We start from the raw sequence: 17608 nt of genomic DNA, 5'->3' as shown, positions 1-17608 counted from the left end.
CCGCCTGCCGCCTCCCTGTTCAGGGCATCAAAATCCATACTTGCGGGGTGGGGGGGTGGGGTATTTTGCTTATTACTCGTTTTGTTTCATTTCATTTTGCTCAATTCCTTACCGACAATTATTCCGATTAAGACTGTCAACGTGCTTAAGAGAGCCGTTAATTGATTAATCACCCGCCTTTTCAACTGATGCATCCATTAACCAACAGATTAAACCGCGCAGCGGATTTGCATACAGGCGAAAGCCCCGCCATTGAAAGGAGCGATTAAAAGGTCTGAAACTGAAGAACAAAAAAAAACCCCAAAACACCTGTTTCTGCTATTTGTTGCTGTACGTAGATGCTGCAATTTTAACACAGCCTTTTCCGCCGTCTGCGACGGCATCGGAACGAAAACAACCCTTTTTGCGGGGAAAAATAAATAAAAATAAATAAGGAGGTCTCCTTAACTTCCAACCCGCAGATTAAAAATCCGCGGTCGCCAATTAGTCTGCCAATTAAACCAATTAAGTGTAGGGACAGGCTGCTGGAAAAGGCCAAGCAGTCCACCTGGGTAACGCTAGATTTCCCCACTGATAGACCAATCCGCCATAACTTTGTCTAATCCTCTTTAGAAACCATCTGTGGCTTGCTCTGAGAGGGGAGACGGATGAGGTGGAAGAGTCCTGTGGTTGTTCTGACTGTGGGCAGGGGTGGGGAGGGCACATTTATGAATTCTCCCCAACGTTAAAAAACAAAACAACAAAATTTGCAGCTTGAAAATTAGTACCGCAGGGAGAAGACTGAGCGAGGAACTTCCATGACTTGCTAGATTTCTTGTTTATTTGCAGGCAATTTTTTAAATGGGAGGGAACATTCAGGAATGGCACCCCTGAAGTCTGAAAAACGGTATAGTTCGCCTTACCACTTCGGGATGCTACCTATGAAGTTAACTGCATATCTAGAACATGTAGCTGAAATGGTGCATGAAACACTTCGTTTGCCTTGTCCTCTGCGTTAATTATTAGGCCAATGTTGCAGATTTCCTCCAAGAGCTCAAGGCAATGAATATGGTTCTCCTTCCCATTCACTTTCATCCTACCAACAGCCCTGTGAGGTAGGTCAGGGTGAGAGCATGAGATTGGCCCAAGGTCACCCAGTGAGTTCATGGTCGTTTGGGGACTTTGAACCTGAGGCTCCCAGGTCCTATTGTGGCACTCAAACCACTGGAGGAAGACAGCATGGCGTAGTGGTTGGAGTGTTGAACTGGAGCCCAGGAGGTCAGATTTCAAAGCCCTGCTCAGCCACAAAGCTCAATAGGTGACCCAGTTAACCTACCTGACAGGGTTGTTGTGAGGAAAAAGCTGGGAGGGGAGAGTCATGTATGCCACCTTGAGCTTCATGGAGGAAAAAAGGGGATATGAATATAAGAAAGCAAATAATAAATATCACACTGGCTCAGTTCTGAACCAGCATTTTGAATTTAGAGTAAAGGCTCCAGCGAACTTCATGGCCAAGTGGGTTTCTGAACCAATGCCTCTCTGGTTCTAGCCTGGCACTTTCACTTCCTACGCCACACAGAATGCCCACTGCCCATCTGCCTAAGAGCTTAGCATTATGATAAATGCATAATAATTCTCCCCATCCCCAGCAAATTCATTCAGCGTTTTGTAAACCTGTATCACAGTCTCCCTTGTCTTTGAAAAACAAAACAAAACACCCTTCCCGAACCTGAAGGTTTGGACTACAACTCCCATCAGCCTCAACCAGAATGCCCAATTGGCCAGGGATGATGGAAGCTGTAGTCTAAGGACATGTGGAGGCCACTAGGTTGGCTAAGGCTGGTCTAAATGTATAAACAACAACAGAGAGAGAGACTCTAAAACCTCACTTACGTTAGGATTTGTCAGAGCTAGTCCACCTTAAATTTTCCCCTAACCCCAGGAAACATCTTCTTGTTGTCAAGCAAACTCTGTGCCATTTCTGCTGGGGAATAAAGCATCCTTTTCTCTCCTCACCCACCACATCCCCCATCTCACAGAAGCCCCATGGGCCCATCAGCAGAGAGGTTCCCCATGCTGCCTCTGAGAAACGATCATACTTGCCTTGGGCGGATGTCAACTGGGGAGCTGCTTCTTGGAAGAATTTGTATTTGCCCTTATTGCTGATCACCCTGGCGTTGATAAGACTCAAAGACTACTGGAAACCAGAGACTATGGGATGACCAATCTGCTCAGTGACCTGTTGCTGCAAACTGCACATGGCTATTTCAAAACAAGAGGTGAAGTCCAGCCTTCCCCATCTCTCAAACACCTGGCTGTGCACTACTTTCTCCTCTCTGCTCCTTGTCCCCTCAGGTTTTCTTTTTACCCGCCCCCTTTTTCTCTCACTTTTTTTGGGACAACTCCCTCTTGCAACTCTTGGCCAACTTCAACATCTCAGGCTGGCCTTCCTTTCCTAAGCCTCTAATTCTTCTGTTCGATAGGCAGTGCTATTTTTCTAGAAAAAGAGATGCCGGAGCTCACCATGAATGCCTCCCTTGTTCTCTTACAATACCAATGGCGCCCACCTGATAGGTGCTGGAAGTGAGTTTCAGCGAGTTCCGGCTGAAAAAAAAGCCCTGTCTATAGGCTTGGCTTGCCCATTTGGGAAGCTCAACCGACTACAACCTGATAGCCTTCTTCCTGCTCTGTGACATCAGGGCAGTTCAGCCAATCAAGGCTAGAGGCTTCAAAACCAACAAAAATATCTCTATGTGTCTTACAATATAGTGTTTTAAAACAACAACGACGACGACAACAACAACAACAACAACAACAACAACTTATCATTATGAGCCAGAGGACAGCCTGTCTGGGAAGCAAAAGGAAAGCTTGGAATCTGGATAATCTTTGGGATTTCTTGGAGATGGGAAACCACACTGTTCTGTTCGCCCTTTGAAAGCCTGTTCTGCCACCAAACAGAAGGACATTGGAAATGGATGGTGTTTCTTTACTCTCCAATCACCCAGCTATTCCTTTATGGTGCAGATACTGCCATTGGTTGATGATTGCTGTATGATGCCATTTCCTCTCCTTGCAGTACCAACAAGAACAGACATAATTTCCTCTGGGCCAACCCAATATCATCCCTTATTCTGCAGCATTCCCCCCCCCTCCCCTCTTAACTTCTCACATTGTTATATGACATCACTTCCTCAATGCCTCGCCTCCCAGTCTCACCACTTCCTTCTGAAGCTTAGAGGAGTAGTTCATCTTTATGATTTCTCGTCGTGGACCTTGTTTGAGCAATACTCCTTAAAAACAGTGCGGACAAGTCACAAAGCAGAAAATGGGCTGGGTAGGGACACGGGCAGACAATTTGCTCAGAACTTAAAAATAAAATGAAAAAATTCCACACACACGCCAATAACCCCAAAACAAACCTACCAAGACCAAAACAAGAGCATTTCTATAGCGGATGCCCTCTGTTCCTTAGTCCTTTGCAAATAAGTGCAACCTCAGTGGGACACCCTTCTTTTTTGCCATCCCTTTGTGACATCTCCTTTTGTGCCTCTCTCACTTCAGAGCACAGCTCTGATGCTCTCGTGCTTTGTTTGAACCAGGCGTAGAAAGGAAAACAAGGGGGAACAAAGTACCAGTGAACAAAAGGAGGGGAAAGCGCAAAGAGAGGAGATGAAGCAAGTGATTCCAGCAAGACAGCTTTCCTTTGGGATGCACTTCTTTGAGCATGGCGAAAGAAGCATCGGGGATCCCCCACCAGCTTGGTTCTGCCCTGAGAGGAAACGGTGGGCGGTGGGAGATCTGTCAAGCGACAGAGAGGCAGGAAAAAAAAATAACGGTGTGCGACTTGCTTACACTTCCCTCCCACAACGCGGACGCTTTGAGCAAACAGGGGCTGCCTTTCCGGCGAGGGGTTCCTACCTGTCACGTTAACTTCCACCTGGCCAGACCGTGTGCCGATGGTGTTGGTGGCCTCGCAGACGTACGTCCCTGCCAGGCTGTAGGTGACTGGCCCCTTGAAGAACAATGTGCTGTTCTGAACCTCCACGTTGTCAGGAAGCGATCCGTTCAGTCTGTCACGAAAGGAAGGCCAAATGGTTAGTGAGAAAGTTCTTTCCTGTAGCCAGTGAATCCTGGCTAATTCCCTGGAGCTATTATAGGTCTATCCAAGCCCATCTGTTTGAGCCCACCTAGTCGAGGTTGAAGTCTATCGGTTCTGCGACCCAATTTTCTTGCAAAAACCTTCATTGCCTACTACCTTCCAAATCCAACATCTTTTCTACTTAGGGTATGTAAAACTGCCCTTATACAATAAGGCCTACTGCATGGAGTGAGTGGGTCCGTGTTCACTGACTGCCCCTCACGTGTGTGTGTGTGGGGGGGGGATAATGCCTGAAAAGGGCTTAGATGTAATGGCAGCAGGCTGTGGTCAGTGTAGTGGAACGACAACCAAACAGCTGTAGGATTTGAGCCACAAAGCTCAGAGTGACCTTGGGTTAGCCATCCTTTCTTGGCCTAGCCTACCTACCAGGGTTATTGTGAGGATAAACTTGGTGAGAGGGAGCTATCTACATCACCATGAGTGTTCCTTGAAGGATGGGATAAAATAAAAGATGAATTTACAATTGTACCTGCACCCCTCCCTCCCCATCTTCAAGCAGGGTTTTGATTTTGGGAGCAATAGGGGCATGGGGTAAGATCTGCAGAACCTGGAACCCTGGAGACAACACTGAGATAGATGGACTAATAATAATAATAATAATATTTTTATCCCGCCCATCAGACAATGTTCTGACTCTCAGTAAGGTTTCCTGTGCTGAAAGAAAGAGATAGCGAGATAGTGAGATAGCAAGATAGATAGATAGATAGATAGAGAGAGAGAGAGAGAGAGAGGTCTTTCCCAGTTTGGCTACCTACAATCCTTTCAAGTGATGCTTTGCATCGGGAGACAATTTTTTATTGTGATGATTTATTCATTTAACTGCAGGTGCCGGGGATCAAATCCGGGACATTCCTTGTGTTAAAAAAAGATGCTGTGTCACTAAATATTCCACCTGACGCCTTTTCCCAAGCCATGGACATCTCAGAAGAGAGCTGGGTGGTGTGTGTGGAGGGAGGATCTCAGGGCAATAGCTTGAATTCTGCAAAGTATGCAACATCAATAAATTATGCAGATTATAACTGTGTCATTGCATAATTTATTCTGCTTTTGCTAGACTGGGCAAAGAGCTAAGTTGGTGCTAAAGCCCCACCAGTTGGAAACTGATGCCTTGTCCTGTCAGCTGGAAATGCTGGGCACATTCTTTTACATCTACCTCCAAAGTTTCCAGGGGCTGGAAACTTGGATTTATTAAAAAAAATCAAAACCAAAAAAACTGAGGTGCTGAATTTGGCAACTGGTGGCAATTCCTTAACCCTGTAGCAATATTTTCAATTTGCCTGACTTCCATGCTAGCCAAACCAGTCCTATCTCTACGCTGATGGGTTTCCCCCCAAACTATCAAGCAATAAAACACGGCAACGCAGAGCAAGGCTTTTAGTTCCCTTGCCCCTGTTCTGTGGAACAGCATCCCTGTCGACATACGGCAGGCGCCCACTCTCTGCATTTTCCAGAAACAACTGAAGGCATTTTTGTTCTGATGGGTTTTCTCAGCTGGGTGAATGGGACTTCGCCACGGGTGTCCATTTTGTATTGTTTTAAAATTTATCTGCTATTGCTTTCTATGTCGTTTTTAATTGTTTTTATTGAACATGGTTTGAGAGACGTTTGTGGAAGGTGACTGAAATAATGTTGTTGTTGTTGTTGTTGTTGTTGTTGTTGTTGTTGTTGTTGTTGTTTCTTCCCCACAATGTTACCCTGGAATCAAAGGCCAGTAACTCATCGACAAATTAATCCCAAACTGTTTTGGAAAGTCGTGGAACAAATAAACATAACCATAAGTGCATGTTTACATGCAGGGAAAGAATAATGCAGCTTGCTCATTTTTAATTACCGGTACAAGGTAAAGCAATTACTTTAGCTAAAGTAATTGGATCACCCAAAAGCTCAGTGGCAGAGTGCATGTTTTGCGTGTACAAGGACCCAGGATCAGCCCCAGAAAGATCCCAGGTAGCTGATAGTGGCAAATACCTCTCTCTGCCCAAGACCTGCAAGAACCACTGCCAGTCAGAGTCGGCAGCCTTGGACCAATGGAGCAATTTAGCAGAATTCCTACTGACAATACAGGAAATTCTTCCATCCTCGCCTTTTGCTCCAAAGCACTAACAGTAACCCGCAGGTAGTATATAAACAGGAAAAGTTAGAATTTTGTCTATGACTACGTTAGCATGCATAAAAGCAAAGCTCTATATAGTTAAAGACCCAGAGATGACAGAGGCGTTTATAACCCAAGCCAAGCCATGACAGCCTTATCCATCAAGTGTGTTGCGCAACTCTTGAAAGATGAGGGCGCACTTCTGGGCAGAGCGAAAGGGAAGATCAGAGTCAAATTCTGAATGGCTAAAGGGCAGAAGATGCCCAGCATCAGGCGTGCAAAGAAGCCCACAAGTTACTAGTCCATAGGAAATGTGATCGCCTGCTCACCTATTCCTACCTACGTTAGGCAATGGGACCCTGAAAGAAAAAAGGAACACTTTGGTAAAGCTTTGTTTATTATTACTGTGCACCAGACAAATGAGAAAAGAGGGAGCTAGCCCACCCCACCCCTGTTTTGGCCATGAAACCTTTCCCCTACCCCCATGACTTATACTTTCTACCATTTGGCTGCCATTTTTAACATCTCCATATTGGGATAGTACCCATGCTGGCTTATAAATGAATTTGTAGCCAAGCAATGCACCATCTTCCATGAGCAGAATGTTCTCAGGTTCACCCCTTGAAGATGCCTCACAGCTATTCACACTTGTGGGACATTCAACCCTCCCCTTTCCCCACCACACCTATATTTCCCCCACTTTTCTAAGCCTGTCTCACAGTCCTTCACCCTCCCTACCCCCCAACTCTCATACGTTTAATCTCTCTTTCTCTCACTTCTCTTCCTGCGCTGCAGCCCCTTCTCCTCCCTCACTTAACATTCAGAACTATCTTACAGTAGTTCATGCATTGGCTACTTCGAGCTTTGACTACTGCCATGCGCTTTGTTTGGGACTTCCCCTGTGCTTGACTGGGGAATTGCAGTTAGCGCAGAAAGCGAGACCCTGTCTGCAGTTATAACAGCTTTGCTCAGGGGTCTACACCGATTGCCATTTTACTACCGGGCCAAATTTATTTATTTATTTAAAACATGCTTTTTATTGATTTCTATTAACCCCCCCCAAAAACCCCCATTTGCAGCATTAATATTCGACAAGTCTCTACAAATATAACAATACATTTTTCCTCTTTCATTTGTACAATTCAAATTTCAAACCTTGTTGACTTCCCTGCTTTCCTTGCAGTCTTTTGTAATTTGATGTATCTTTGCGCGATTATTGTTCAATATACATCCTATTATCCATTATGTCTTTTTCTTATTAAACGTCCGTTTGTATATTACATTGTTATAAACACATTTTCTTTTATATATTCATGTTTTTGTTCATAATAAAGACAATAAAAAGATTTTTAGATCCATCGTTCCGAATCTACTGATTTGTTAGTTTGATTCTCACAATGTTGTCTCAATATATTCCATAAATTTCTTAAATTCCTTATTAAATGTTTCCTCTCCTTGATGTTTGACTATCCCGGTCAATTTGGCAATACCTGCGTATTCCATTATTTTCTGCCTCCACTCCTCTACTGAGGGGATCTGCTGCTGTTTCCATACTTGGGCTAGTTAACAACCTTGACTACCGGGCCAAATTTAATCTGTTACTCTTGGTGCATAAAGCCCTTAACATCTTGGGGGTGGTTTGCCTGTGAGATCGCCTTACCCCCATAACTCTCGTTCCACACTTCTAATAAATAAGCCTCTTGGCAAGGCAGCACCCAACATTGAAAACAAGTTTGCCGGCTGAATGGGAACTCGATCCTTCAAGTGAAATTAACAAGGGACCCAGGAATTGCCCTTCTGCATGCTTAGCACACATGTGTCGTCTGTCTCCACTTCATTCCACACAGCTTGAGTACTAGGGCTGGAAACTCTGAATGGTGGAGATTCCTGATATCTCCCAACTTACCACCAACACACACACACACACAAATTGGGGGACTCAAAATATTTCCACACTGAGCAGAAAGCTGAGGTTTGATACCCATTTAACATTACATCCAGTTAACTCAAAGGGGCATTTGTAACAATGGACACCCATCTTTCTCAGCGACACGAAATGCCTCGTTCAAAATGAGGAGCTGAGGACAGGGAAACAACTAGACGCTCAAGTGTGGCATGACTCTGGAGCTCAGTTGGCATCATGGTGCAATTTAGCTTGGAGCCTAAACTGGAACAGATTCTGCCAGCTCCGTAAAATGCACATCTCAAATACCTTCTTCCACTTTCTTCTCTTTCAGCTAAGGTAGAAATGAAGCATTTTGCAAGGATGCTTCTTGCCCAGAGATGGAAAGACGACAAGATACCTACTAGGGCAGACTTGCAGATGAAATTATTGGACTATGCAGAGATGCCAAGATTAACTGGGAAAATCAGAAACCAGGAGGATCAAAACGTCAACAAAGAATGAGATAAATATATAATGTACTTGAAAGACCACTGTAAACACTTGAACTCTTTGACAGGCTTTACGTGACTCTTGCAATGATGCATAGATTTTGGATACTATGGAGCAGGCTTCCTCAAACTCGGCCTTCCAGATGTTTTGAAACTACAATTCCCATCATCCCTGACCACTGGTCCTGCTAGCTGGGGATCATGGGAGTTGTGGGCCAAAAACATCTGGAGGGCCAAGTTTGAGGAAGCCTGCTATGGAGGATGATAAACTAGATAGACTGACAGTATCCAGTTTAAAAAGTTAGTTAAAGTACCCAAGGAGGGAAGGAGGGCTTCAGAAGAATCTTGGGTAAAGTTTAATATTTGTGACAATACTATTTGTGTGAATGAATTTGTATAAATCAAATAAAAAAATATTTCAAAAAAGAAATGAAGCGTTTTGAGCTGGGGAGTGGACCTGTCAGTGGCAGAAAACACTCTGCAGCCTCTTTTAAGAGTTTCTGCCTGGCTGGAATGTGTCCTTGGGGGTCTGAAAATGCCTCTTGCTTTGTCTGGCTGCAAGACGGAGAGGGGCGTGGGAATGTGTGTAGAAGCCAGTAGGGTGTACAAAGGTTAAAATTCACATTCTTTGCCCACCTACTTTTACCTCTGGCTTTACCCATCACTGGCATATGGCCCTTGGAAGGTTTTCCAGAAAGGACTGTGGCCCTCAGGATGAATAAAGTACCCCCATCCCTGCCAGAGAGATTTTATCAGGGAGATGAACACTAGAGAGTCAAGCTTTTTATTGTAGAAACACCATTCTTAGGCCTATATCCCCACTGCCCACTGGCAAAGCTTGGGAAAATAAAAGCTCATACTATCAGGATTTTCTTTGTCTCATTTTAGCAATTTCTCTCTCTCTCTCTCTCTCTCTCTCTCTCTCTCTCTCTCTCTCTCTCTCTCTCTCTCTCTCTCTCTCTCATTCTATCTGCATTGATCCTTCTCTCTTCCCAGTGGCTTTGGTCCGTGCCTTGATCTTTTATTTTATTCAGCAAAAAAACTGGAACTCAGAAAGAGGTTGAATCCATTCCACTGAACAATAGAACCTGGAAGGGGAAGAACTAGCAGCATTGCTTATTAGTCAGGGCAGTGGTTCCTATAGGCTCTGTCCATCAAAAATGCTTTTTAAGGGAGTCTGTTAGACCTGGATGAACACAGGGATAAATGCTGAAGAACCCTTTTACTGTGGAAAGAGAAACACATGCCAATTGGGTGGGTGAGTGGAAAGCAGCTTCTAGCACAGTTGTACTTAACACACAGGTGGAAAGTATTTGCAAGTTTGGGCCAAAACTCACCCCCTTCAAAATGACAACAATAACACAGGCTGCAGGAGGCAATCTAGTTTTGGGGGGGAGTAGAGGATGCCTTTCCTTTTGGGAGAGAACCCCATTGGTTGGTGGCCACTGTCTTTCCCCCTTCAAATACCCCTTGGGTATTTAGTCTATTCTATTATGGTTTTAAAGGGGCGTAGGTGGCACTGTGGGTTAAACCACAGAGCCTAGGGCTTGCAGATCAGAAGGTTGGCAGTTCGAAACCCTGCAACGGGGTGAGCTCCCGTTGCTCGGTCCCAGCTCCTGCCAACCTAGCAGTTTGAAAGCATGTCAAAGTGTAAGTAGATAAATAGCTACAGCAGGAAGGTAAACAGCGTTTCCGTGTGCTACTCTGCTTCGCTAGAAGCGGCTTTGTCATGCTGGCCACATGACCTGGAAGCTGTACGCCGGCGAGATGAGCACCGCAACCCCAGAGTCGGTCACGACTGGACCTAATGGTCAGGGGTCCCTTTACCTTTACTATTATGGTTTTAACTTTTTGTATGTTTTAAATTATGGTTGTAAATTTTTTTAGTGATGATTTTATTGTTTCATCTTTTTTTTGTAAACCATTTTGAGGTTTTTCCCTACAATCAAGTAGTATCTAAATCTCATGAAATAACTAATAAATAAATAAATTTGTGGTAGGGGCCAAGAGGGAAACGGCAGCCGAATGTCAATCTGAGTTGTAAGAGAGTTCCTATGCAACAGAAGATGGCCAACTTATGCCTGGGCTAGTAGGGGTGAGCAGGCTCTTTTTTTTTTACTAGAACCTCTAAGGTCCACCAATTAGAGTTAGGTGTAAAACAATGGCTCAAGAAGGTGGACACAGGCTGTGAGTTAAGGGCACGGATGTCTCTGGTGCAGATGTACAAGCCAGAAATGCATGATCAGTACCAGTCCTTCCAAACAAAAAATCCACTCCTGGTTTTCCTCTGACTGTTGTTTTCAGCTGCCTCACTGAGGGTGGTGGAAATGGTTTTTAGCCAACTGGAAAACAGTGGGTCAGGAAATCCTTGCTAATCTACTGCAAGTCAATGAGCGTTCTACCAGTTGATCTTGATCTGCCTTCTGACCCAGCCCTAGACTGTACCCACTTCCGACTGCACGTGGGAGCTCATATGACTGCATTCTCCTTTAAACAAGCAAAAAAACAAAACAAAACAAACAAAAACCAACCCCTGCACATGGAAATTTGGTATGTCAGGGAGAACCCTTCTCCTCTGGCATGCTAGCTTTCTATATACAGTGGATTAATTTTTTTTAATGGAGGAGCATTCAGTCCTGCAAGCTGCAGCTAGAATCTGCACAGTCCAGACACAGGATTACCTCCTCCTCTGCTGTTTGTGAGAACTAGGCCATCTACTCGCCTGCCTGGCTCCATCCGGGTCATCCCAGGTGATCAGGCTTGTGAGTCACCCGGCTGCTGATCAAATCTGCCTTGCCTGTAACACACACACACACACACACACACACACACACACACACACACACAGCAGCCTTTTCCTCTCCACATATGCCCAGTCAGGGATGCTCATCTAGGTGGAAACTGACCTCCTCAGCAGAGCCTTCGTTACAGAACAAAGATGAAGGAGCATTATATAAAGAGGAGAGTGAGTGCCGGGGGGGGGGGGGAAGCATGGGGCATCTAAGGATGTCACATGGACAGGCTTGTGGAATGTACCATATTACTAGAACTTTGGGGGTCACCAACTAAACCCAGCTGCATAACAGTGTCTGAGAGCAGACATAGTGACTGACTGCACCCCATGTGCCACATGCAGGGGTACACATTTGCATCAGAGCTACTGAAACTCAGAGATGCTCACAATCTTTTTTTTTGGGGGGGGGTGTTGTCTCTCACTGCTATTGTTAAGTGATTTTGAGTCAGAAATTTGTGTCAATCTGCAACAAATAATCCAGTGGTTGAATGGTAGGTCCTGATCCACTTTCTGTTCACTCATATGGCAAATATGCAGTTGCTGCTTTGAAATCTGGTGTGTCCGGGTGGGTTTTCCTGTGGCCACAAGGGTTTAATGTCATTTTTGTTGTTATTTTCGAAGGGGTGGCTTAGCACAGGTCAAATCATCATGGCCTGTTACAGCCAGGCCTGGATTTCTCTGCGTTAATTCAGGGGACTGACATGACGGGATATGAATGAATGAATGAAATGAAATGCTTGCAAGGAGTAAAGTAGCACATCAGGGAGAAGGCTAGGCTAGACCGTCACCTCCTTGATATGCTAGCTTTCTATGGGAAGGCACTCATGGGGGTATTGTCGGCGTGGGGAATATAAATGGATGAATGAATAAAAAAAATGCTTAAACAAAGTAAATCAGCACTTCAGGGAGAAGGCTATGCTAATCTGCCTCTTTCTTGATAGCTTTCTACATGCCAGACCAGTATAGGAGATAACTCAGTTACGTCACACACAAAACACATTCTCACAATCTGCAAAACCTGGAGCGGTACTGCCTAGTCCCACATTGACCATCTTAGCGAGACTGAAGTCCCAACAGTTCTGTAGCATTTGGGAGCAAAGGCGCGATGCTCTCAGCAGAAAGAAGTCTCCCTCCTGCCCAATCGAGGATCGCTCTGCATTCGGAGTTAGAGGGAAGACAAGTCAAAAGGGACCCTGTAGGCGGCTACTTACAGCTTCCACTGGTATGAGGTGGCAGGAGGGTTGGCATCAGAGATACACGTCAGCTTCACATCTTTCCGGTTGAGGTACCAGTTGCCATCAAAGCCATCGATCCTCACTTCGGGCTCGTCTGCGAGGAGAGGAACAGGAACGACAGCAGAACGGGGGGGGGGAGTTGTGAAGGGCAGGGCAGTGGGAGAGGAGAGGAGAGGAGAGGCAAGGAGAGGCCGGGGAAGGGAGAGCGGAAGAGAAGAAAGGAGAGAGGGATGAAAAGAGAGGTACAAAGATGTGGATGAGGGAGGGGAACAAAAGGCCATTAATATTCACTCTGGCTCACCTTTGTCTCATAGCTCAGCTCTGGGGCATCCTGCAGATCTAGTGTGGTGCAGTGGTTAAGGTGTTGGACTAGGATGTGGGAGACCAGGGTTCAAATCCCCCCTTGGCTCTGACCTAGGGCCAGTCACTGCCTCTCAGCCTAGCCGACCTCACGGGGTTGTTGCAGGGATTAAATGAAAGAGGGGGAGAACCATGAACACCACCTTGGACTCCTTGGGAGAAATGGCTGGCCATGAATACAACAAACATAAATAAGATTTGGACTTTTCTTTGCATTGTAGATGGTAACCTGGGGTGGGGTGGGAGAAAAGCCCTCTCCACATGTTCAGGGGTGCCGTTACACCTTCACTCATTCATTCTCACAGGGGGAACCCTGACTTTTAAAAAGAAAATGCCCTACAGCTGCTCCCCCACGACCAAATCCTCCCCTGTTCTGCCCAGGGAAAGTCAAAAGTCTCAGGGGCCGCAAGCTTCTTCAAGATACCAGCTCTGCTGCTGGAGAACGAATAACAGCAGCTCAGATTTACAGAGCTGGAAGGGACCACGAGAGTCATCTAGTCCAACCCTCCGCAATGGAGGAACCTCTCGCCCAGGCCAGCCTCCCTGCCTCTCTAACTTACACAGCACATTGAGGGTCATGCTGTCAGTGAAGCGGTCCAGTTGGTAGTTGACCACGCATGTCAGCTGCTGTCGATGGGCCTCCCGGCTGGGCAAAAGGCGGTACTGGCTGACCACGGTGAAGGTGCCGTTGGGGTTGCGGATCTCTTGGTATTCTGCCACCCCTTTCAGCTTGGTTTCCCAGGACACGGTGCTGGGGGGCTTCCCGTTGGAGGATGTGCAGGTGGCAACCACAATCTTCTCCGTCATGCCGGCCTTGGCAATGAGCAGGCTCGTGGTGGCCTCCATCCGGTTTGTTGGTTTGGCTGAGGAGAAGGCAGGAGGCGAGAAGGTTAGGCGAGAGGGGAGGGGTCTTTGAGGTTACTAGCGTGTGCTGTGAGCTGTTTGGTCAGCCCTTGGGTTTAATCTCCTGCTGAGACATACAAGGGCAGGCACCCCCAAACTTCGGCCCTCCAGATGTTTTGGACTACAATTCCCATCATCCCTGACCACTGATCCTCTTAGCTAGGGATCATGGGACTTGTAGGCCAAAACATCTGGAGGGCCGCAGTTTGGGGATGCCTGTACAAGGGGTTCGAAATCAAAGTGGCTTCGCTGATTCATCAGAATACACTGGTTTCCCTGGCCTTCTGCAAAACGCAAACACCACACACCATTCTGCAGAGCGTTGTGCTCTATTGCAGTGCCAATATTTATCAGAAGTCCACCTTTTGTAAGAATGTAAGAAGAGACTGTTGGATCAGGCCAATGGGCTGTCTAGTTTGGCATCCTGCTTTCACAGTGGCCTGCAGGAAAGTCTCATGCAGAAGCCAAACATAAGAGCCCTCTGACCTCCTGCAGTTTCTGCCAACTGCTAATGCTGTATTGTTTTAATATTCGATTGGGAGCCGCCCAGAGTGGCTGGGGAGACTCAGCCAGATGGGCGGGGTACAAATAAAGTATTATTATTATTATTATTATTATTATTATTATTATTATTATTATTCAGAAGTGTTAATGCCTTGGACCATGGAGGCAGAGCATATCCACCATGGCTTGTAGCCAGCTGATGGCCGTCCCTTCCTCCTATGGGAGTGAGTTCCATAGTTTAACCACGTCCTGCACAAAAATGTCCTTTCTTTTATCTGCCCTGAATCTTCCAATGCTCAGCTTCGTGGGATGTCCCACGAGTTCTAGTGTTAAGAGACAGGGAGGAAAAAAATTATTTATCCACTTTCCCCATGCCATGCATAATTTTGCCAACTTCTATCGTTTTGCCTGTTGCTCCACTTAAAAAAGGGGGGGGAGGGGAGGGAAAAAAGTTTCTAGCCCCTTCTAGGTTTGGACACAAATGCAGCAATGTGAAAATATTGTGACAAAAGATCTCCAGTGTGCTGGAAACATTCCAAAATGGAGGCATTCGGGAGCCGAGGTTTGACTGCATACTCCCATACATTATTACATGAAATTTTTTGATGTTATTACCCTAATACATATGTATATATTAATAGCCTAATACATTCTGTAGAAACTCCTCCTAAATGTTATCAGATTTAGCCAAACAAAGTCTATGCCTTCCTAAGTTTCGTGCTGGACTATGTAAGTATGGCCGTGCCGAAAAAGCTAAAACTTTCAGCGGAGAATATTCTTTTGAACTACTGGTATATGCTTATTGTATGGAAGTTAACAACAGGACAACAAAAACGGGATTCTACATGCCCAAATGGTGGCCAAGAGACTGATACAGATGAATGGGAAGAATAAAGATATCTTATCTCCTTTAATCAATAAATTGGTAGCTAATATGACAACTACCCATTGCACCTTCAGCCATGCATAAGACTTTTGGGGCTTTGATAATGGAGACTTCTTGCTCTGAATGAAATGCACAGAAGAGGGAGGGGAGAGAGAAAGACTCGGTGACAGGGCTTGAATCCAGAGCCACATCCTCTCGAAAAAAACCTCAGACACAAAGGAAGCCAAAGATGATGTTTCCCAACTTCCTTCTGAAATCCATTTCGGGACATCAAAGGAAAGGCTCCCAAAGGAGCATCGTTTTCAAAGCTTTGCCACACCCTTGGGAAACAGGTCACTACAACCAATCCTTATCCAAGATAATACAGTGGAAGAAGCGAGACAGCAACCTGTCTACGCAACTCTAAAATGCATCCCTTGCACACTGATGGCATCGTCATTATCATCACAAAGGCAATCATCACCAGGAAGGAGAACACATAATGGAATCCCACAGGACATTTGGTATCTGGGCACAGAACCACTCCCTACCCCCCCCCTCAATGTCTTGCATCAGTCCAGAATCTAATTGTTTGTTTTCGCTGCTTCAAGGATGCTGTTCCAGTGGACTGAAGCATGGGCGTAGCCAGGGGGCAGGAGGGGGCAGCTGCCCCCCCAGAAGCCAAAAAAGGGGGGGGGAGGCGTAAAACAGCTCGGCGCAAAAAAAACAGCCACTGTTTTTTTGCACAGCAGCAGCAGTCCCGCTGCTCCTCTGGTACTGTGGCGGAACAAGCGCTGCCATCTGCCTCCCTCCCTCCCGTCTTGGAGGGGCAGGACGTGGGGGGGCTCTCTTCTGACATCACCCTCCTGGCGCCCCTCCCCCCCGCAGCTGGTCACGTGCGTCCTGGGTGAAGGTCCGCGCCGGCTGTGCTGGCGCCGAGAGGCTGCAGGAGCTGAAGGGCCATCACGGCCGGAGAAGGTGAGCAGCTCGCCCCGTCCCCTCCACCAGGACCCAGCGATGGCCGCCGAAGCACGCGGGCATCCGGGCAGCCCCCCGGGGAGTGTGGCGGCGCCGGACGGCCCACTGTCCATGAACCTGTTTGCGGCCTGGGAGGTGGACGGCTCCGGCCCCAGCTGCGTCCCACGGTTAGTCCCCACCTTCCCTGCGCTCGCTCCGGCGGGCCCTGCCGCCCCATCGAGGCTCCACCTTCTGCCGCCCCAGCCGGGATCCTGGGGGGATCCTGGCCACATCATCGCCCCGTGGCTTGCCTGCCCCCCCCCCCCCAGTTTTGATCCTGGGTACGCCCATGGACTGAAGGCAGTTTGCAACAGAGGGATAGAGAATCATTCAAGGAAGCTGGAGCGGGGCTTGCCATGTCCCTCTCGCTGCTGTGAATACAAGGTTAGGAGATTTCATTTCAAGCTGACCTGATGCACGGGGCTGTCCCAGTGGAATGGGTCCTCAGGGAAATGCAAGAGGGAGAGCATGCCTTAGTTTCTGAGCATAGGCTTGCTGGTGCTGATGTGGAAAAATTAACTCATCAGCAGAGGAATGAGCAACCTGTGCCCGCCCCCAAGTGATTTTGTACTCCAGCTCCTATCAACACCAAGCAGCACATGGCAATGGTCAGGGATGATGGGAGGTGTAGTCTAACTGGAGGGCCAAAGGGTCTTCACCTTTGCTTTAAACTGAGAACAAAGCAGGACTCTAGGTAAATGCAGAATGTGATACTCAGAATGTTCCATGATAAAGGCTGAGCCAAAGTTTCGAAGGGCAACAGTTTTCATGCAAAAAAGTAACATTTTCAAAGGTCCCCAGACTAGGTCCTGCAAAACTAGCCTTTTTCATGTAATTTCTCAATTTATTCCCTATATTCCACAGGTGCTGTTTCGGTAGAACTTTTTGTCTATCATCTATCTATCTATCTATCTGCTATCCAAAAGGAGTTTTCTTCTTGCTAAATATGTGATTCAGGCAATAAGGGATGATATAGGCAGTGCGGTGACATCATGACACTACCTAACCAATCAGATGTGGCTATGCGATGACATGGCACTATGACAATATGAAGCCAGATCAGAAAGAGATATAAATATCTTTTGCCCTCACTCCGAACTGGAGAATGCTTCTGCTCCATTTTGCAGGACCTCCATGTTCTCTCCAAAAATAAGGTGAGGGGTGGGCATCATTGATGGCAAATGTAAAATTTGCCTTCTCGTTTTACCTCAGGACTTGGGCTGGGATTCTGCAGACAGTGGGGTATGGAAGTTCTGCACCCAGGAAGGAGAGGAGAGGTGGGAAAAATATACTAGGCTTTCCC

At 46.6% G+C, this 17608-nt stretch overlaps 1 protein-coding gene across 1 annotated transcript in view; it reads right to left on the bottom strand.

Annotated features, from left to right (window-relative positions):
* NECTIN1 (nectin cell adhesion molecule 1) overlaps positions 1–17608 on the bottom strand; it is a 138692-nt gene that overhangs the window by 21259 nt on the left and 99825 nt on the right. The window contains exons 3-6 of the mRNA XM_035140022.2: positions 13577–13879; positions 12633–12750; positions 6563–6592; positions 3901–4052 (exon numbers count right to left, since the gene is read on the bottom strand). Coding sequence (XP_034995913.1) covers positions 3901–4052; positions 6563–6592; positions 12633–12750; positions 13577–13879 — 603 coding nt within the window. The remainder of the gene's footprint in view (positions 1–3900; positions 4053–6562; positions 6593–12632; positions 12751–13576; positions 13880–17608) is intronic.

The sequence above is a fragment of the Zootoca vivipara genome, chromosome 15 (assembly GCF_963506605.1).
Source record: "Zootoca vivipara chromosome 15, rZooViv1.1, whole genome shotgun sequence".
Classification (NCBI taxonomy): domain Eukaryota; kingdom Metazoa; phylum Chordata; class Lepidosauria; order Squamata; family Lacertidae; genus Zootoca; species Zootoca vivipara.
The sequence above is the reverse complement of the archived record's forward strand: the minus strand, read 5'-3'. Positions and strand labels throughout refer to the sequence as shown.